Source organism: Prionailurus viverrinus, unplaced genomic scaffold (assembly GCF_022837055.1).
Source record: "Prionailurus viverrinus isolate Anna unplaced genomic scaffold, UM_Priviv_1.0 scaffold_45, whole genome shotgun sequence".
Taxonomy (NCBI): Eukaryota; Metazoa; Chordata; class Mammalia; order Carnivora; family Felidae; genus Prionailurus; species Prionailurus viverrinus.
In genome coordinates, this window is record NW_025927610.1 from 1580594 (window position 1) to 1602771 (window position 22178).

The 22178-nt window shown below is 58.7% G+C and overlaps 1 protein-coding gene across 3 annotated transcripts in view; it reads right to left on the reverse strand.

The window, feature by feature from the left end:
- Window positions 1–22178, reverse strand: part of RGS12 (regulator of G protein signaling 12) — a 118017-nt gene that overhangs the window by 59580 nt on the left and 36259 nt on the right. For all 3 annotated transcript variants that reach the window (XM_047847303.1, XM_047847304.1, XM_047847305.1), the window contains exon 3: window positions 20572–20688. In XM_047847303.1, the coding sequence (XP_047703259.1) occupies window positions 20572–20688 (117 nt within the window). The remainder of the gene's footprint in view (window positions 1–20571; window positions 20689–22178) is intronic.

The window sequence follows — 22178 nt, forward strand, 5'->3', positions numbered from 1 at the left end:
CAGCCCCTGACGTGGACACGGGAGCAGGCTGAGCACGGATCAGGGGCCTTCGCTCCAACAGCAGGGAGAGCCGAAAGAGGTGAAGCGGCCTGCCCACGGCGACAGGTGCCGGCGGGGAGGAGTCTGGGAGGTGCCCTGTGGGGAGCACAGGGCACAGCACTCAGCGCTCCGCATTGTGGGAGGGGGTGGGGAGGCCTAGGCAGACAACCTGCCAACAATGGGGCAGTGGGGAAGACGGGGAACCCCCAAATCATTTCTATTTGCCTCAGGACCATGACACGTCCGATTCTGACCCCTGCTACCCTTTTAAAGCCTGGTGTGCGTTTTTTTTTTTTTAGCACATCCTGGCCGCTGGAGGGGGGGGAGCAGTCCCAAATGGCAAAGCTTCAGAAACTCCCACAGAACATTCCCAGAGAGCAGCTCCCGCAAAGGGGAAGCCAGCTGCTCAGTGTGACTGAAAGTCAGGCTTTCCCGATTTCTCGGCGTACGGAGACCCCGGGCCACCGTAAACATTTTTATGAATTACGACTTAACATTCCTCATGTTTGTTCTGTACAGTTTGTGTTAATAAGTTGATTTCATTTGCCCGCATTTTTGGGTTCTTCCCAAATTCCCATACCTACATGTGATCCTTACAAAAGAAGCAGAATCGTAAAACCAAGCTTCCAGGGAAGAAAGGTCCCGGTAAGTCAGCACTTTTCCGAGCTTCCAAGTAAACATGTGCCGTAATCGTATAGCTCTAAAGAGTTCCAGCACATTCCTGCAAGACTGGAATTCAGTCTGTTTTAGAGAAACTTACGAAGTATTTGAGATACGTGGTTTAAGTTCAAACAATCTCCACTCCTCGGGTCAGTCTCGTAAGCCCGATAGTTCAGTAGAAATCACGTTTATTCCCAGCAGGGAATCTGTCTGGACCACACACATTCCATGGATATTTCATTCGGAATTAATGGTGTGACAGTTTTATACCATTTACACGAAGCATACTGGATGATGAGTCTAGCCTTTACCGAGGTTGAGCCTGCAAGCATTAAACTGTATCATTTCCAAATCACTTTGATATATAGTAACACACAATAACATCCGTTTTTCATGTTGAGCCACTGACAAAATTTCCCGTCTTAGACACAAAAAGTGTTAGACACCTGGTCGTATCTGAGTCCTAAAGAAGAGACCGGGGCTGCAAGTTGGCCCAAAGGCACCAAATGTTCTGAATACAGAGAGAATGTAAATAACCTAAATGATGAAAACCCCGAGGAATTTAACAATTCTACTTGCATCTAATATATGTTTATGTGACTTTTTAAAAACTTGATCGTTTCCGTTTTAAGTGACCCCTCGCCGGGCCGAGTGCAGAGGAGAGCAGGTGCGTGTGGGGCCTGTCGGGCTCATGCCCTGACTCAGCTCCGCGGGCCCAGACGTCTTCACACCCAGCCACGACCCTCGGCGTTATCAGGTCAGGTCAGTGGCCACCAGCCACGGGTGTGGATGACGATGACGACGTAAGATGGACAGGAAAATGTGAAACCCAAGCGCTTCCCGGATCTACGCTGTGCGCGAGCCCGGCCTCAGAGTTGCACGTGTGCGCGCGCGGGTCCTGCCGTGTCTCCCTGACTCTGAGCCGCTGTGGGAAGCCCCCAGCCCCTGCTGTCCCCTCCCCTGGCCAGCCCACCTGCACCTTGTCGGGGAGGCCCTCCTCGCCAGGCCCCTGAGTGGGCCCGCACAGCCTCCACGTCGGCCCCTGCAGGCCGGCCCCCAGGTCCCTCGGTGGCGAGACGCCTGAGTGGCCTCCCACAGACCTCGCAGCGGCCTGGCGAGAGGGCCAGGCTCGGAGTGCATCCCCTCGCGAGGATTCCACGGCATTCCATCCCAACCCCGCCCTCTCCGTGCTCACACACGTGAGCACACAAGCACACCCCCCACACACACACTACGGCTTTTCAGCAGGTTCCACCAAGAGACACCTGGGCAGAAGGCTCACATAAAGGCAGGGGGGGAGGCACAATTTCTAAGGTTCAAACTATCACGTTCACGGTAAAGAAGTTCTGTGACCTAGGAGACAGGGATGACCCACGGCACAGGCACTCGGGTGACAAACAGGACAGCTGGACACAGTTATGGGCGAGGGCGAGGGCACAGCCGTCACGGCCCGGCACACCACAGTTTGTGCAGCCCGACGGGGAGAGGCGCTACAGCAGTGGGGGACCTTCAGTCGGCTCGGAGCCGAACCTGGGCCTCTCTCTCTAAAGTGTGCCTCAGAGCCGCGCGTGTGCACGCACATCCCGTGTGCGGGTCGTGATGTGCACGTGTGTTTGCGCGTGGGCACGTATGCACAGGTGTGTGCGTCCCAAAGACTTCTTCGGCCTCCAATAAAATCACAAGAGACCGAATGAGGCCAAACCCACAATGACAGCATCCTCCCCAGGACTCAAGAGCGAATATTCCTGTCAAACGCTTGGTGAAGCCTGACATAGTTCCTTTTGCAAAAACCCTGACGAGCGAGCAGCACGCAGGCTCCGCGCTCAGGCTAGGGGATTGATTCGGAGTGCACATCCGACCTCGCACAGAAACCCTCCGACCTTACTGCTGACTGAAGACTGCAAATCCCCCCTCGTGGCCGGCTGGCCCGGCTTAAGGGAGACAGGGTGGGAGGCGGCAGAGGGTCTGGGATGACGGCCACGACTCAGCAGCCCGACAGGACGGCACGGCCAGCGAAGCGGAGGGAAACTCGCCTCTCTGGAATGCTCTGTGGAGGCGGCAGCGCTCAGTCTGGCTCTCAGACAGACACCGTCCCCGAGGAGCTCCTTCTGCGGGACCAGGACACGCAGGTACACGCTGGAGACCGGAATCCAAGCCCCACTCTCGGGCGAAGTCGAGGCCCAACCCCAGGGAAGCGCTTTCTCATCAAGGCCGAGATGCCTCAGGGGGTTCCCAAACCTCCACCCAACGGAGCGGAGCGGAGCCTCAAGCTGCAGCCGTCCGTGCGTCCTTCCATCCTCCCGGGCTGGCTCCATCGGCCCCGGCAGCCCCACCCTCAGGGTCAGGCAGGGCCTGGGTGGGGGGGGATCCCGCTGAGGTCGCCTGCACTCACTGAACGCCTCCTGCACACGCGGGTGCGTGTGACACGGCCGCACACCCAGAACGGGCAGCCCCGCCCCCAGGTGCTTATGCTAGGGGCTGGAGGTGAACCCAAGACATCACTTCCCCGCTGCCTCGGCAAGTTGACGTCACGTCCCCGCCGCCTGGGCAAGCCAAGTGCTATGGGAGCGCGTGGTATGGAGAAGGGCACGCGCCGTGTCCCCTCGGGCTGGAGACAGGCTGACGCAGGGCAGAGTGTGCACCCCCAGGGCTGCAGGCAAGAGAGCGAGGTGGGGGCGAGGAAGTAAGGACGCAGGGACACACTTGGAGAGCTGAGTCCTCGGGCTTTGGCGACACGGGGCTTGAGGGATGGCCAGAGCGAAGGGCAGGGGACACCGAGGGAGAAGCCCGACTGGAACACTACTCCCTACCCGCCTCCTGCACATCCAGAGGGAGCTGGGAGCAGCGGGGTCCCTGCTGCCGCGACGGGCTGGAGGGCTGTCGCTCGGAGGCACCTGGGGAGAGAAGCCAGGGGGCGGGGTCCTGGGGAAACCGGGGCCCCCGGGAAAGCTGGTCAGGATGACCAGCACGACCGACGGGTGGTTCTGGGATGGAGGGTGCCAGGCGCCCCTCTGGGGATCAGGGAGAAAGGAGCCCGCGTGCCGGCTGCACCCCAGGACCAGGGCACACGGTCAGCAGGTCACCGGCTGCCAGTTCAAGGCGACCGACGTCCTCACAGAAGGGAGGGGAGGACGTGCAGACAGAAGCTCGAGTCTCCCTCACACGCATCGGGAGGTCTTCTCACACAGATGGCCAGAATCAGAGCCTCGGAAAGTGAGAGAGGACTGTGCAGCCACTGAGTGGGATACACGCAGACCGCCCCCACGCAGCTGCGGCCGCCCCCCCCCCCCCCCCCCCCCGCCGTCAGGGTCCAAGGAGGTCTGGGGCGAGGCACACGCGTGCCGAGGGACAGACAGCCCAGCAGGGCCGGCCCCGCACAGAGGATGCAGCCCGCGTCCCCCCGCGAGTGGCACAGGCCAAGAGCGGAGACAGGCACTGAGCGCCAGCCTGCTCGCCTGAGCTAAAGAAGGAGAAACCCAGGCAAAGGCAAAACAATCGCGTGTGGCCCACCCGAGCCAGCCGGGCATCGGCCCACAGAAGGGCAGGCCCGCGCACTCGCTCCTGTCCCACGGCCGCCCTGGCAGCCGGGCCCGTGGCCGCACCCCGACACCGCCTCCGGGGCCCGCTCAGCCCCCCACGTGCGCCGGCCCGGGCCGAGGGGACCCCGCCCCTGCTCTCGGGTCGCCCCTCGCCGCCTCCGCTGCCCACCCGGCGGGCCCGCGAGGGGACCGGGACCGAGTCCTGGTCCGCGACAGGGGGAAGGAAGACCCGGCTGCCAGAGCTGCGGCCGGCCCTGCCTGTGTGGCCCGCTTTCCCTTCCTCCCCCTGCCTGCACCTCCCCAGGAGCAAACCCGGGGCGGCCCTCCTCACCGCCGGGGTCTGTCTTCCTCCAGCCTGCCCAGGCCTTTCTGCGGGGCTGGCTCGCCCTCCACACACCTGCCACCGGGCGCTGTCACGGCCAAGTGGAGCCCTGAGCGTGGCCGCCCCCACCGCCGCCCCGAGCGCCTTCAACAGAACACGGGACTCCGTCTTCCCAGAGCAGCCCTTCCTGTTTTCAATCCTGCACGGGGCTCAGTGCACAGAGAGGTGGAAGCCCCTTGGTCTCTGGAAGGTTCTTTCTCTCATACTCTAGCAGCCTGAAGGCAGCTGCCTGGGCAGACAGACCTCACAACACATCTGTGACACGAGACATGCTTCCAGGCCACGGAACCACAGACCTCGGCCAAGCGCAGCCCAGTGCCATCTGTACTTTATGAGCGGGCAGGGGAGGACGAGCCGCAAGGGTGACTAACCTCCCGCGCGGCCCTGCCCATCGGCGTGGAAGCCTGGCGGGGCCGGGCACGGATCCCGTCACTCCTCCCGGGCGGCCCGGCCCCGAGAAGGGCCACAGCGGCGGTGGGGTGACGGGTCCACGCGGGAAGCTTGTCGAAGCTTTCTTCTTGTGACAGTTCGCGTTCCTTCTAGGCTGTGGGTCTCCGTGTCTCCCCCCACCGCACCTCACCAGCAGCACCCACCGCTCACGCCCACCCCGACGTGGTCGGGGCTGATGGCTCGCTTTGTTCTGACAGAGGCGCATACCCACACGTGCAAAGTCTACTTATGCTGAACTTCGCTTCGTAAACGACGGGAAAACTGTGATCTGCTCATCCGGCCGGTGGGAGCCTCACGCTTTTTCAGGGTCAGCGCCCACCGGCTCTCCTTTGTGCTCCAACGGCCGTGGGAAATAGCTCTCCGCCTCCGGATAAAAGGCGCTCGCGAGAGGCACGCCGCGTTCACGGAGCCCACGTGCGCTGTGGATGGAGGCTGGCCTCCCCGGGCACCCCGCTTACAGACCAGCCATTAGAGGCGCTAAGACAGCAGAGCTGGTGAGGTGTGGGGCCAGCCTGCCCACACGGTGCCCCCGAGTTTACCCCCTTCACACCGCGTGGCTGCAGGATCGCCCCCTCGCAGTGGCCCTCTTTCTGCCCTCTTCCCCACGGGCCCACTCTGAGCCGGAAAGAGCTGCGGTGCCCCCACCACTCGCCCACCACCTTCTGATACCACCCTCGGCCCCGGGGAGGAGAGAGCTGCGCATTTTCTGTTGCTTAAAATACAAACCGCACGCCCAGATTTTAACACACTCACGCGAACAACTTATTTGCCAGTTTGAGCACTTGCAAAAATTTCAAAAGGGATCCAAATCATTTATACAGGCAAGTACAAAGGCAGCTTTTTAGAGCCCTTTTTTCTCACCTGGCATAAAAACCACCATTTCCTAAAACTTGCCTTTATAGATCACTGAGATGAGAGGGTGGTGCACGGGCATGTGCAAGTAACTAACTGGTTAATCAGTCCATTAAGGACACGGTATACCCCGAATGCGCTTTTCCATCAAGGACGAGGCACAGGGTCCTAGGCACACATCGGCGTTTCTGCACCAGGACTGCTGGGGGCGGCCACGCGGCAGGCACGCCCGTAAACATCAAAGCCACCCCCCCCCCCCCCCCCCGGTGAGCTTTAGTAGTGCCTGGACTTTTCAGACCGCACGCTGCGTGTTTTTAAAATAGATGAAAACGTGCACTGACTGCGTAAGGTTCTTCCTTGACCGACCCAGCTGACCTATTCCTATCTTCCATTTAAAAGGGAGGATGAAGCCCCCTTTCCCTCCATTTCACCCCCAAACCGGTCACCTCTGAACCGGCTCGCCTGCAGCCGCCGCCCTGAGGTTCTACTTAGATATCACGAAAACTGCAAAATGAAACAGCCCTCAGAAAAGAACGAATTTAAAACTGGTACCCTGCAATTAGTGACATTTACATCAACACAGCACAGCCACAAGAGGAAAATAAAATTATTCTTTTTTTAAATCTCAAACCTTCCTCTTGCCTGGCTCCCCCAACCTTTCTCGAAAAAGTTTTCTAGTAAGTTCAACTTTATAAGCTCAGATGATAATCAATCAATAGGATCACCAGTGGTTCCCTGCGTACACGTATGAAGCAAAATCGGTTCGTTACATTCTAAAATGTCAGATACAAAACAGTAATTTAAAGAAGACGACAGATTTGGATAATCCGGTTGAAACTTAATTAGCTCCCTCGCTGCTCTTGAAAAGCTGTTAGAATTACCGCGGGAAGGACAAGACCACTGGTGCTCTCTGTGGGGCTGACTTACAGCGCGAGCAGCCGGGCTGCCCCGGGGGCTGAGCTGGACCCCCCGCGACCGACCAACCGCCCAGCCTCGCTCCGGGTGTCCTGTGGTCCCAGGGCCGGGCATTCGCCGCCACAGGACTCACATTTAGCTCCACGATGGAGGCACGAGAAGAGCTTTCAAAGTTTACACTGAAAACCGACCATTTGCTGAACAGTCTGGAAACAAAGCAATAACCGAGATGCCGAGTAGTCTTAGAAAAATTCTGCCAAATGACAAGAAACTTACCTGCTGATCGTTTAAAATGTGTGTTTCCTTTGACAACGCTTTGCCCAAATTCATCTTCAGACGAGAAGATTTCTGCCCCACACCAGGCACGCAGATCTAAACTATACCATTTGACACACCAGCATGCCTGTGCATGCCAGGGAAGTTTAAAGACATTTCAGATGAAGTTCCACTTGGCTCTCTTTGTAACCCATGGCAACAGGACACCGCAGGAAGCTGTGGTTTGCCAGGGATCCAGACTCCATCTCAATTGTCTCAGATTAAAAAAAAAAAGGCCGTTTACATAAGTCACGCTGTGAGATCATTTTTAAAGTATTTCCTCTACCAAATCAGAAGAATCAAACTTGAGCTGATAGGGGTAATTCTCAGTCAGTCCAACAGCTGCAGAGAATTTGTTTTTTTAGCAGCGTGGCGCAGTTCACAGCCTTAATTACAGTTGCTGACGGTTCTATTATAAGCCTCCATATGCACGAGTCTGTGTGGTGCCAACCTGAGGAATCGGCCGCGTGCCTAAAACCCGTCTCAGGCATCTATCGCTGTGCCGTGTCTGCCTCGTCTGCCTTCAGACGCCTGACACAACCTCAAAGCGAGGGAACCGCGGCAGGTCCTCGTACGCACAGGGGGCAGAAAAGAAATAAGAAACGGGTTCTAGAACCCAGGTACCACTGCAAAATTACCCGTCAACGTTCTGGAGACTCCACGGTAAAGTGCTCACCACAAAGTGCTTCTTCACTGCCAAAACTCTACAGCCCTGGAGGTAGGGTCTCACGTGCACGGGCTCCAGCACTCAGTTCACCCTGGACTGTCAGATCGGAGCCGACCTCAGGAAGCAAACACGATGCCCAAAGGGCCGAGAGGCTGGGATGCTGGCCCTCAGGTTTGGGGTCAGGCCATCAGCCGACCACACTGACCATGCGGAGCCCATCCTTACTTTTGCTTTTCCGTGGGAGAGACGGGAGCATTCCCTGCGTGAGCGTTCAGTACAGAGAATCCATAACATGGAGCACGTGACTCTGTGTTTCATGCACGACTGTATGAGGCCTGCCCGAAAGGTGAAAATCTTACAGACCATGGGCATCAGCCCAAGCTTCTGCAGACTGCTTTTCTCTAGAGATCCACACACAATAAAAGTATGAACCGACAGCACAGGGCTAGGAAGGGACAGAAGCCTCTAAGGCCGTCCACACCACCACCGAGTGCAGGAAGCACCTGGCCCGGCTCACAGGAGCCGCCGGGGCCCGCGAGGGAGACAGCACCACCCAGGACTACGGGGAAGGGGGTCCCAGTGAGAGGGGGGGATGGGAGCAGCAGCCTTCAGCCCGGGCCCCCAGGAGGTGGGCAGGGGCGCCCCGGGCTGCCCTACCTCCCCCCTGCTCCATGGGGCGGGGCGGGGGATGAGCCTCGGCCGAGAGAGCTCCCTCCAACCCCGCCACCCAGGGTTTCCTGGGCTCCCGCGGTTGCCCTGCCAAGCCTGGAGGGGCCTCATGTCCAAGTGCCACGGCCTGTTCACTCCACCTGTTCTCCGGGCCATAGGAGCAGGACTCATCGTCTTTCCCAAGCAGGCCAGCCAGCCAGTGTGAGGGAAAGCGGGGGCCACGGCCTGCAAACAGGCCCCGCGGGCACACGGATGAGTCGCCTTTCCTGGGCATAAATCAAGTCTGGCAGACAAGGCCAGCAAGCCCACCTCCTTCCCCTGGCGGCCGGGAAGAGAGAAGAAGCCGCACCCAGAGCACCGTGTGGTACAAACCGCAGGCTGGCAAGGCTGAGACAGGATCTGGCCCGGCCCAGTGGGTACAGGCCACACGCCACCCCCCCAAGCTGGACACGCATGCCCTGATGTCACCCTCCAACACGCACACTCACACCCCATACGTGTGCACACACAGACGCATGCACACACGCACCCATACACGTGCACCCATACACGTGCACACACACGCACACTCGTACATGTGCACGCACACACACGCACCCATACGTGTGCACACACCTATACATGTGTGCACACACATGCACACACACCCATACACGTGCACCCGTACATGTGCACACACGCACCCAGGCACACACACTTTCAGAGAAAACACACTGGAAGGTTTTCATAGGTGGACAGGCCAGCCGGTGACTCTGTGACCAGGTTATTGTCCTCACTGATCTCCCAGGGGCCTAAACTACTTGTATGTTTGGGGAGAGGACAGTGGCCTGCAGGCCAGGAGCACCCTGGCCCGGAAGGCCTGCCAGACCCGGGACGACCACCAGTGACCACCAGTGACCACCGGAGACCGGAGCCGGACTGCGGGACTGGTAGGCCACACCCCAGGGCACGCGGCAGATCCCGAAACCCAGCACCCGGGTGCCGAGTCGTGCACGCCGCCGCTCGGGTGCCGGACCTGTTCTCACTCTAACCGCCTCAGACGGAAGCGCCCATACCCCACCAGAGGAAGCTGACCCCCACCTCGCGCATGTGGCCGTCGCGGGTGGCCCACACAGCCGCCCGCTGCCATCCGGCTCCACACGGCACGCGCTCTCTTGTGTCCCTTTGGGGCCTTCTGTGTCTCCCCGTTTGCTGTCAGCCTGCCCTTCCCTGCCGTCCGCAGGGCAGGGAGAGGGAGGGGACGGGGGCAAGAGTCTGGGGACAACCCCCGCCCGTGCCGCACGGTGCCCTCGGCCCCCAGAGCCCGGCTCACCTCCGGGGGAAAGGAGGGGTTCCCTGGCTGTCAAAGTGTCCAAGGGCTCCCGCAGTGCGCCAAACACGCCCGCCATCGCATCCTCCCTATTCTGACGAGCGTGCTGACTCACGGCCAACTGGGGACTAGCCCCTAATAAGACCAAGTGTGGGTCTGGGCACGACGGGAAACGCCGGGTGGCAGTGGCGGCGTGGCCTGGCACTGCACGGGCTTGGGCTCGGCAGGACAGGGAGCTGCCCAGCGGCAGTGGGGAGAGGGCCAGCTGAGGTCGGAGCCGTCCTTGGCCCCCAACCCCAGGCCTGCCCGGCCACGTGAGCTGCCGGCACCGGTCCACCCCAGCGGGAGAGCTGGGGGCCGTGGGGGAGGGTGCTCTGGCCCAGGAAGCCAGACAACAGGAAGCAGGTAGCAAGCAGCTACAGGCGCGTCACCGGGCTGGAGGGAGCCCAGAGGGCCTTTGTGCCCTCTGCCCCGAGCCTGCCCAGGGGTCTGTCCTGAGCTGAGAACGCAGTGCAAGCTCTCGGGGACGGCAGCAGAGGTCCCGTGGCGGGCTGGGTCGGGGCAGCTCAAGGAGCATGTCCGGGGAGGGTCTGGCCAGAGCACACAGATGGTGGGGGGGGGGGGGGGGGAAGCAGTGGGCATCCCGGGGGGAACACCGGCAAGCCAGGCAGAGAGGAGCCTCGTTCTCTAGACCCGGCCACCTAGAAAGTTCTGGTGAAGGGGCCCACCAAAGAGCTCCTCCCGTATCCTGGATCCTCTTGCAGCGGCCGCCGCCTCCCCAGGTGCCTCTCACTGGTTCCTGCCGCAGCCCCAAGCCAGTCTCGGGAGGGCAAGGGGCATCGTCTCCTAAATGCCCCGGACCCGTCATGCCTTCCCTCGTCTTCCACCCACCCCGGGCACAGCTGGACCCAGAGGGAACACACGCACTCCTCTACAGGTTCAAGCGTGGCAGAGGGAGATGAGCACAGACAGCAGCCCAGCCTCAGATGCCGGGGCCGCTCCCACCCCCCACCCTCCACCCCCCACGGAGAAGTCTGGACAAGCTGGGAGGAAAATGCATGGCCTCGGCGCCCCCTGCTGTCCAGGCCCTGAACTGCCAGTCCCTGCTAACCACAGCTGGGCCCTCTGCCAGCCGGCCGCCTTCCCCCCAGCACAGTGCTCCCGGGGGGAGTGCAGAGGGGCCGGGGTGTTGTGAGAGCCAGAAGGAGGGGCGGGGAGCTCCCCGTGGGGCTCTGGCTCCAGCCAGAGAGGCCCCAGGGGCAGCAGGGCAGGTGGGCCTGGCTCTCAGCAGGGGGCCCGTCTAGAAAGGCCATGAACTGAAGGACCCCACAGTCTAGAGAGCAGCCAGGTCCCCTCCCCTCCCGGGGCCACAGCGAGCTTGGGCACCGTGGCTGTCACTAGGGTGCAGCCAGCTTGCTCGAGAATAAACATCCAGTCTGTGGGTCACTGTCTGCACCACCCAACTCTGCCACTGTCCCCAATAAAGCTTTACTCACAGGACAAGCCTATGGCCTGAGGGCCACGGGGTGCCGACTCCGGCCCAGATCCCTCCCCTCTCCTGTTCCCCAGCTCCCAGGGCTCCTGCAGGGTCTCACCCCCGTGTTCTCCTGTCACTCAGACACTTAGGGCCTTCCTCCTGAAGCCCCCGGAGCTCCTGACAGCTGGAGCAAGGCTGGGCCCTGTCCCTCCTGCCCTGCCACACGCCACGCCCCTCTCTCCCTCAGCTGCCTGTTGCGAGTTTCGCCAGAAGCTTCCGCCACACTTAGAATAACACCCAAGTCTCAGGCTGGCCCGCCCTCCCTCCCTTCTGTCCCCAGGCAGCTGTGCCTGTCTCGAGACCTTCGTGTGCGGGCCCCACACGGTGAGGGACTGTGAACATTCCCTCCTGAGAGGGGCCCATTTCTGGCCCACAAACCTATTCCAGCTCCCCCACCGCCATCACCTTGCCACCAATGTGCCGCGGCCACCATGCCTCCTTCCAGGATGTCCCAGTACCACATGCCTCACACCGGGTGCCCCCAAGTCCTTCTTCTTCACCCTACTGACCCTCGAGCCCCTCCCTAGGCCCTGGCCAAGCAGCTCAGTCCAGGGGCCTTCCTGCCATGCCTGCACCAAATCACAGGAACCGACGGTCCCAGAGCCACCTCTCTCCACTGACCTGTGCCCTGGGGGCTCGCGGGCCATGTCCAATCCCCACCACGACAACTGTCACCGCCGTGCTGGACGAGCACCTTCCCCACACGCTCTGCGGACCCCACACACTCACCCCCTGTCACACACGCAGCCTTGCACGTTCTGTGCCATATAAGACTTCCTGGGTCACCGGTCCAACAGCTAAGGAGAGAAGCCCCCGCCCAGCCGCAGAAGGAGCTCCTGCAGACCCAGCACACCCACAACCCCTCACCGCTCGACCCTCTCTGCGAGCAGGACCGTGGTGGATCAGCCCGGCCCCACGCACAGACAGCCAATTGTTTCTTGTTCCCCGTGGCCAACAGCCTACAATGGTGACGCTGGACGAAGGACCCCCCAGAAGCTGACTCTGGGCTCCCACGCCGGTCTCGGGGCACAGCTCCCCTTTTAAAGCTGCGCGTGCTCAGCTCAGGGCCTCTGCATCTTGGGACTGTCTCACAAACGCCAACACCGTCGGTCCACATCCTAAAAACCTAAACACCTGCCTAAACACCTAGAGGGCGGAGACGTCCCCGCTGTCCACACTGGGCCAACAGTGCTGGCTGTTTTCTCCCTGACCCGCCTCTCAGGCCACTGCCTCCTCGGTGACCGTCCGCCATGGTCAAGACTAAAATGGGCACCTTTTCAAAAACATACAAGACTCCCCTCTGACATTCCTATAGCCTGACTCATGCCCTGACCGCCCCCCCGCCCCCACCAGGACCTTGCCCCCTTCCGGCCATCTGTCAGTAGCTCCTCTCCCCGCTCGGAGGACAGGCCCCCCCGCCCCTGCCTCCACGCGCCCCGGCTCCTGTCCAGCCTCCTCTCGAGGGCTCACCTGCACAGCCCCGGCCCGGTTCCTGCTGACACGTCAGTCCTCACTGCAGCCCTCCCGGGGTGTTGACCTCACCACGGCCGTAACTGCACCTCCCTGATGATGAACAGGGCTGGAAACCTTCTCCCGTGTGACGTGCCATCAGGCCGTCGTCTGGTAAAACACCCGCCTGAATCTCCTGCCCACTCTTCTGGTGGGGCCTCCCCCCACCCCCCTCCCCCCTAATCTAGCAGTGGTGTATCTGCACGCACGAAGGGCCCCGACATTCTCCGGGTCTCAGCATCAGCCTTGGCCTCTATGGCTCACGCCCCAACACCATGAGGCCGTGAGCCCGCACCGCCCTCAGGTAATGCTCTTGTGCTGCCCTCCGCGTTACAGCTGGATTGAGCTGTGTTGGTAGGGCACGAGGACCTTCTTTCTTTCTTTCTTTCTTTCTTTCTTTCTTTCTTTCTTTCCTTCCTTCCTTCCTTCTCTTTCTTTCTTTCTTTCTTTCTTTCTTTCTTTTCTTTCTTTCTTTCTTTCTTTCTTTCTTTTCTTTCTTTCTTTCTTTCTTTCTTTCTTTCTTTCTTTCTTTCCTTCCTTCCTTCCTTCCTTCCTTCCTTCTCTTTCTTTCTTTCTTTCTTTCTTTCTTTCTTTCTTTCTTTTTCTTTTTCCCGCGTGGATCTCTTATTCCAGCACCACTGAAAAGACCACACTCGGCCCTGCTCTGCACACAGCCCACGTGCACGGGCACGGGGTCTACCTCTGTGCACGCCCTCCTCCCACGGAGGAGGGCCAACACGGACCCTGTTTGGAGTTGCTTCCACTAGAACACATTTCGATGGCGAATGGCGGACCTCCTCCTATCTACTGTCCTTCCAGAATATCCGGGCTGCTACGGGGCGCCTGGGGGCTCAGTCGGGTGAGCGTCCGACTCTGTTCTGGCTCCAGTCCTGATCTCAGTTTCGTGGGTTTGAGCCCCTCGTCAGGCTCTGTGCTGACGGCACAGACCCTGCTCGGGGTTCTCTCTCTCTCGCCCTCTCTCCGCCCCTCCCCCACTCACGCCAGCTCCGTCTCTCTCCAAAATAAGTAAATAAACTTGAAAAATTGCACTGAATCTCTATGCTATTTTCTAACCATACCCACAACTGATTATTGTATACTGACTATACCCAGCAACTTGCTGAGTATTCATTAGTTTTAATAATTAACCTCTAGATTCTTTAGATTTCCTATGATACCATATCATGTGAGAACAACATTTTCTCTAAAAAAACTTCTTTAAGTTTATTTATTTTGAGAGAAACAGAGACAGCATGAGCGGGGGCTGGGGGCAGAGAGAGAGGGGGAGAGAGAGCCCCAGGCAGGCTCCACACCGTCAGCAGAGCCCAATGTGGGGCTCGAACCCACGAAATCATGAGATCATGACCTGAGCCAAAATCGAGAGGCGGACACTTGGCTGACCGAGCCACCCAGCTGCCCCTGAGGACAACATTTTCGTCCTTCCTTTGTGGTTGTTAAATATCTATTGTTTCTACTCTCTTAGTAAACTCAGACTGGCAAGAAACATTTGAACAGAAATGGTAGCAGCATCCGTCTTTCTCTTGCTTTGATCTCAAGGGGAAAGCTTAAGTAAGCTGCCCGCTATGGGGACTTTTTATCACCTCATCAGATTAAGGAAGTTCCCTGTAATTCCTATTTTGTTAAGTTTTGTTTTGCTTTGTTTTTGTTTTTCCCATGAACGGATGCCGACTTTTACCAAATGCTTTCCCTGCTTCTGTTGAGAGGATATATCATTTTTCTACTTTACTCTGTTACTGTGGTAAATTATATTGATTTTCAAGCGTTGAAAAAATATCCTGTCCTTGGAATAAACATGAACCTGCACTTGCGTCGTGATGTTAAGTGCTTCCACCTGTGCTCACCTGTGGGCAGCCGGCCCCTCTCCTCTCCTCCCCTCCCCCTCCTCCCCTCTCCCTCCTCCCCTCTCCCTCTTCCCCTCCTCCCCTCTCCCTCCTCCCCTCTCCCTCTTCCCCTCCTTCCCTCTCCCTCCTCCCCTCTCCCTCTTCCCATCCTCCCCTCTCCCTCCTCCCCTCTCCCTCTTCCCCTCCTCCCTTCTCCTCCCCTCCCCCTCCTCCCCTCTCCCTCTTCCCCTCCTCCCTTCCCCCTCCTCCCCTCCCCTCTTCCCCTCCTCCCTTCTCCTCCCCTCCCCCTCCTCCCCTCTCCTCCCCTCCCCCTCCTCCCCTCTCCCTCTTCCCCTCCTCCCCTCCCCTCCCCTCCCCCTCCTCCCTTCCCCCCTCCCTTCTCCTCCCCTCCCCCTCCTCCCTTCCCCCCTCCCTTCTCCTCCCCTCCCCCTCCTCCCCTCTCCTCCCCTCCCCTTCCTCCCCCTCCTCCCCCTCCTCCCCTCTCCTCTCCTCTCTTCTCCTCTCAGTCCGCATCAGGTTTGGGGGTCAAGGTTCAGGGGCCTCATAAATTGAGCTGGGAAGTAACCCCTCTTCGTGTATTCCTCTGCCCGTTTAGTCTGCTGATTTCTGTGTCACCGACTTCTGCTTCTGCCCTCATTTCTGCCAGCTTCCCCTTCCCGCGTGTCGTTTTTACAGCTCTTCTTCTCACCTCCAGACGACTCTCCACTTCTCTTCCCTTCTCGTACGGGCATCGTGACACCACAAACGTCGCCGGGGGCACCCCGTACCCGCACGCCACGGGTCAGAGGGGGAGGCCCGCAGCGTCACTCCCGACCCCCACAGTGACTCTCCTTGGAGCGACGGGTGGTGTACTCCCACATGACGGGCACCACCCGCTTTCTAGTACGCTGGCTGTGGCACAGGACACACTGTGGGAGAGTCCTCCGCACCTACGCAGGCCGGCCTTATGGCCCAGCACGCGCTCAACGTTCAAACGGTCCAGGAGGGGTAGAGAGCGGGCCATCGGGTGCAGTGCCGCACGTCCGTCCGGGAGGCCAAGTTGGGAGTCATGCTGCTCAGGTCCTCTCTCTTCCAGACTTTGTTCTCCTGCTCCAGCCGCCAGTTGCGAGGCAGGGAGTGTAAAAAACCTCCCGCCGTATCAATTAGCCCACTTCTTCTCCTGCTTCTACCCATTTTTGCTTTAGGTATGTTGAGACCATGTTACTGAATGCATACAAACTTCAGGATGAGAACTTCTCACTGCCTCTTACGATTCTGAAGGCTCCCTTTTTAGCTCTAGGGATGCTTTTTGCCCGAAAGCCCCCGCTGGCATTAATGCGACTGCCACTGTTCTGATTAGTACCGCTCAGTGTGTTCTTTTCCAGTTTTTTGTTTGCTTTCTGTGTCCTGAACTTTTGGATGTGTCTCTAGTAAAGAAAATAATCAGATTTTACATGCAGTCTGACAATCTTTTCTTTTTAACCGGTATATCTGATTCATTTAAAATCGGTGTTCTTGGGGTGCCTGGGTGACTCAGTCAGTTGAACGTCCGACTTCGGCTCAGGTCATGATCTCGCGGTCTGTGAGTTCGAGCCCCTCATCGGGCTCTGTGCTGACAGCTCGGGGCCTCGAGCCTGCTTCCGATTCTGTGTCTCCCTCTCTCTCTGTTCCTCCCCTGCTCTCACTCTATCTCTCTCTCAAAAATAAATAAAGATTAAAAAAACATTTTTTTTAATAAAAAATAAAAGCGATGTTCTTGGGGCATGAGGGTGGCTCAGCTGGTTAAGAATTCGACTCCTGGTTTTGGCTCGGGTCACGATCTCGCGGTTTTGTGGGTTCAGGCCCCGTGTCGGGCTCTGTGCCGACAGTGCGGGGTCTGTTTGGGATTCCCTCTCTTTCCCTCCCTCTCTGCCCCTTCCCGCCTCGTGCTGTCTCTGTGTCTCTCAAAATAAATAAATGTAAAAAAAAAAAGAAAAATGAAATCGATGTTCCTACTGACACGTGGGGACTTCACGCCACGGCTCGACTCAGTGCTGCCTCCGTGGACAGCCCCCAGCTCTCCGCCCTCCTACCGTCCCGTCTCTCCAATTTCTACCGTCTGCTGAGTTGACTGGTTTTTAAAATTCCATTTCTCCTCCCCGCAATCTAAAAGCGCTCTTTACTTCACCGTCTCAGGCTACCCTGGAGATGACAGCATGCGTTCTCACCTTATGAAAATCAAGGACGAACCACACCTTCACCCTCTTCCTGAGCACTGACATCACCTGGAGCTTGCAGTCCACTCACCTCCCAGCGCTCACACTAGTGGCCACGCTGTGATTTACTTGTATGCATTTTTAAACCAAACAAAAAACACAAAACAGTTACCCTTGTTTTATGCAGTCGCCGCTCATTTGGACTGACACACATGTACCGTTTCATCACCCCAGTTGATGTGGGTCCCCAGGCCTGCAGAGCTCTCCATCTGAGTCTCCCTCCGGGGGACCCAATCCGAGCCGCTGGTGTCCCGGACGAGGACTTGAGACAGGACTTACACAGAGGAGCGGGGCTGCTGGTGGCCGGGGGGCAGGGGCCCCTGGCGGGGTACGATGAGGAGAGAATGTTCTGGGAGGCCCAGGATGATCAGGCACCACCTGAAGGCTGACGTGAAAGCCGGTGCCTCTGGGGAGGGGACCGTCCGAGGGTGCGAGGACCGAGAGGTCGGGGACGGTCTCCCAGGCTGCCGAGGACACCCGCTAAAGAGTAACAAAGAGAAGTACAGAGAGACGGTGTGTTCAACAAGCTTCCCTTAGAAACAGGCTTACCAGCGATGAGTGTTCAAGAAAGGTATTTGCGGCTTGTACGTTTTGAACCCTTTAGGCAAAAAACAAAAAAAAAAAACAAAAAAACCAAACTTAGCGAAGATTCACTCCTATGTCTCCAAATGTACCATTTTAACAAAAGCGAGAGGTCCTATACGTGGTGGAAAGACCACAGCTTTGCAGCCTAGCGTGGCCTAGAAGATGCTGTTGAAACTCCTTGCGGCTCAGTTTCCTGACCTGTAAGACAGAGAGCATGACGATCTCCTCGCGGAGCTGATCTGAAGGTCAGAGATCAAAGACTGAGCTGCCCGCTGCCCGCTGCCCACTGCCCTCAGTCAAGGGCGCAGACACTGGTGCACATGCGGGCGGTGGGCGGCAGGAGGGCCCAGCGCTCTCTCTCGGGCGAGGAGAAGTGAGCGGGAACCACGGAGCCTGGAGGTCTGACCGCGGGCTGCCACCACAAGCCGGGCTAGGGCCACTTCTCACCCCTGGGAGGCTCAGACCCCTCCCACGAGCCTTCTCCCAGAAAAATGCGGCCAACGGCTGGCCAACAGGCTGACCCGAGAACGCGGGCTTCGTCGAGACCCCCTTCCCCGGGAGCCGCACAGCTCCGAGGGCCCCCGCGCTCGGCACACTCACCTCTCTCCTTCACCCAGCGAGGGGCCGCACCGGAGCCACTTCTGACCGCTGCTGACCAAACGCGGCCTGCTGGCCTGCACTGCCCCCAGTTACCACAACACCACGGGCAAGGTGGCCCCCCTCCCCCGCCCAGCTCCAGCCTCCAGCCTGTGCCCCCCTCCTGCCTCTGTGACCCACCCCCAGACTCTGACGACCCTCCCACATCCAGCCTAGAAGACAGGGCGGCTTCAAAGACCACTTCCGCCTCTAACAGTCAAGCATCCCGGTTTCACCTCAAAACACAAACGAACCTACCACTTGAAGCAACAATCAACCAAAGCCTGTTAGTTCCAGTTTACTGTCAATCGGTCTGTAAGAACTTATCTTATTTAGAATTAATTTTTAAGCTAGAACCAAACAGATATTTGCATAACTGTGCTCACAGCGCCAAATGGTAGGAGAAACCTAAGTGCGCGTCGTCAGAGGGATGGATAAACACAACGTGCGATGTCCACACAACGGATCACGTGGATAGAAAGGGAGGACATCTTGACGCCTGCCACGCCGTGGACAAGCCTGGAGGACATTATGCTCAGTGAAACGCGCCAGACCCGGAAGCAGAGAGCCCATGTGATTCCATTTTCACAAGGACCCAGTGTCGTGAAACACTAGAGACGGAAAGTGTGGGGCTCCCGAGACCAAGGGAGGGGGTGGGGAGCCAGTGTTTCATGGGCACAGAGGTTCAGTGCTGGGGACGGAGGGTGGGCACGGCCACACAACACTGTGAATGTCCTTTTTTTTAATGCTTATTTCTTTTGAGAGGGAGAGAGAGAGAGAGAGAGAGAGAGCGGGCTGGGAAGGAGAAGAAGGAAAGAGAGAGAATCCCAAGCAGGCGCCATGCTGTCAGCACAGAGTCTCACATGGGGCTCGATCCAACGAATGGTGAGGTCATGACCTGAGCAGAAACTACGAGTCACAGGTGCCCTGACGCCGTGACTGCTCTTAATGGCGCTGAACTGGACACTTAAAAAGGGTGAATTAGACATATGTGTAACGAATGACACCCTGAACAAAGGTGGGAATAAGCCACAGAGATTTTTCCAAAACATTCACTGACAAAGGACTTGTGTCCAGAACATACACACACACACACACACACGCACACACACGCACACACACACACACATATATGTACATACAAAATCTGAAACTAGAAAAGGATATGAATAGGCTAATGCAACACGGAGAAAACTGGAAGAGCCCAAGAGCCTCCCTCGGACCACTCGGCCTCACGCACCATCAGTGAAATGCCGGGTAAGACCAGATGCCATTTCACCGAAATGGAAAGTTCCCAGCCCGCCAGCACCAAGGGCGGAGAGGAGGGGTGACGGGCTCACACGCCGGTGACCCCAGCCTGCGTGAGAAGGGTCACCGAGACTGGCGCGTGGCCACGCCTATCACCGTGGCCCTCCCTCCCGCATGTGCCCACGGGGCCCCGTGCGCAGGTTTCCAGCTGCCCAGCGGGGGGCCGTCCACGGCGGGGCGGATGCGAGGCCAGCACGCTCACAACAGACGCCACAGCACGACACGATGGGACTAAAGCCTGCGGGTCAGGCGGCGTTTTAAGGGAGGCGGAACAAGACAGCCGGTGCCACGGCCCCTGTGCAGACTGCCAGGCCGAACGCACGGTGAACTGCAGAAGGGTCGGGGCCGCCACGGGTCCAGGGAGAAGGGAGGCGGCCTAGGCGGAGCACAGGGGTTCTCGGGGGCCGCGAAACCCCGCCTGTGACACTGTGATGGAGGCGGAGTGACATCACACACCTGTCCACAGCCTGAGAACGGAGAGCATGGAGAGCGGCCTCTCACGCGAGCCGTGAACCTCACAGGAACACGTCCGCCCGGCCCGTCGGCCGACATGCGCCACGCCGGCGTGAGGGGGGAGCAGCCCGGGTCACGGGGCGGGGGGGCTCGGGGGCTCTGCACCTTTCTGTAGTCCTGAAACCGCTCTGACAGCCAAGTCTATTCATCTCTTAAGGAATATGGATAGAAGAAAAGAACTCGGTATCTGTGGATCAATACGCTGTCTTTAGAGGGGGGCGATGAGAGGCCCCCCCTCGTGATTCTCGCGAGGCCGAGTCAAGTTCACGTCTACCACGTTTACAGCTGCGCTGGCCACACAGCAGGCAGCGCGCAAGGCAGGGTGATGTCCGCAGACTCAGTGGGGCAAGAGGGGCAGCGATGAGACAGGAGACGGTCCGCAGACACGGGCGGGGGGCGGGGGGGTGGGCAGGGAAGGTCCGGATGTGCAGGAGAGGCCCCCCCCCCACTTGAAGATCAGGGTAACAGCAGGAGAAGGAGGGAGGGGAATGGGTGAGGGTGGGATTCCAGGAAGATGCAGGTGTATCTGCACGACCGACGTTCATTTTTAAAAACCTGATGGGGAAAGAAAGTAACTAAAATTCAATTACCTCAAGATCATCAAGGGAGCGAGTGATACTAAATCTCTTGGATCTTCCAAATGATCTCCGAGCAGAAGTGCGCTGAGAAGTCTGAGTGAGTCCAACTCCCCGCCCAAACTTTGAGCCCTAAACACAAAGAAAAAGTACATCACGTTACCTTCTCGGGAAGAGAGGCTGAGTTCTGCCTGACACCCTGCGGTGGAGACGAGAGGGTCGTCCCGGGTTAATCTCATGCTCTGTACGAACGACCCCGATCCAAAACCCAAAGTTGAAAATAAAAGTCACCCCAGGATCTCCACGCATCTGCTCTGCCCCTGAAGCTCGGCGCCCGGAGACAAGCCCCAGCTCACGCCTGCAAACCACAAGGCGGGTTGTGCCGGCTGACCGGCCCCCAAAGGCTCTCACCAAAAGAGCAAATGAAGAACCACGGACGAATAACTGGGGAAACATAAAGGGTGTGGCCAGAGAAGTAACTATTAATGTAAACGTTATGCTTTTACATAATTTCACAGGCGTCCGAGGAAACTGAAGAATCCCAGACGGTCAGCTGGTGTCTGAAGACCAGACCAACTCAGGTGCACAAGACAACAGGCCACTAACACGTCTTGTTCTTTCTCTGGGAAATGACCAGAATTAATTCACCGTCATTATGGGATTGTCACTTCCCCAAATGCGATCTGGGTCCAACAAAGAAGGCCTCCCGTTTTAAATGTAAAAAGCCTCACAGCTGAAATCTCTGATGTCCTGGGTACTCGAAACCCTAAAGTGACCAATTTCAGGCACAGAGGAAGTGAGCGTGTTTTCTGCAAACTGGGAGGCAGGCCCTGACCCCCTCTGCCCTCCTGCGTGAGAACCTCGGCCGTCCTGCAGGGAGGTGGCCTCGCCTCACCGCCTCGTACAGCTCTGGGGGCTGTCTCGGCACCAAGCCGTCCCCACACACGCCCTCACTCCCCCCTGTCCCCGGACTGCACCTGCACCCGGGCCACTCGGCTGCCTAACACCGGGACCGCCGTCACCCGACGTTCCTGACACAGACTCGAGGGGCCCTCCAGCCACAGTGGCCTCCGAGGGGGCAGCGGCCCTGAGGCCACCGAGTCCTGGCTCTCCCTCCTTCCCCTCCCGGCCTCCCCACCCACCCCCACCAGCTCCTTCCAGCCACTGGCCACTCCCCTCACGCTGTGCTGTGCTGATACCCAGAACCCGGCTCTCACCCCTGCCCCCCAATCACCCAGGCCCGAACCAGAGAAACGAGCACCTTATTTTGAATCCTTTCATTTTTACTAAAAAGTCACATAGGTGTCGACAGCAACGGCCTTCAGTTCGCCTACGACGTGTGGCCACGGGGCTCTCCACAAGTGTTTCCAGCACGGTCGCGGGCACAGGAGCACGGGGCGCCCGGGAGGAGCACACGACAGGTCTCGGGCTCCAAGCAACTCCCTGTCTACAGGTCCCCCCGAGAGGCTACCCGTGGCTGCGGGCTACACTCTGGAAGAAACCAGAGGCCCCTGGAGGCTACACTGAGGACAGTGACTGTGGGTCAGGGCCGCTGGGAGGCTGAGAAAGGGCCTCACTCCCAGGGAGAAGAGAAGGCCGGGCCGGCAGGAGCAGAGGCCAGG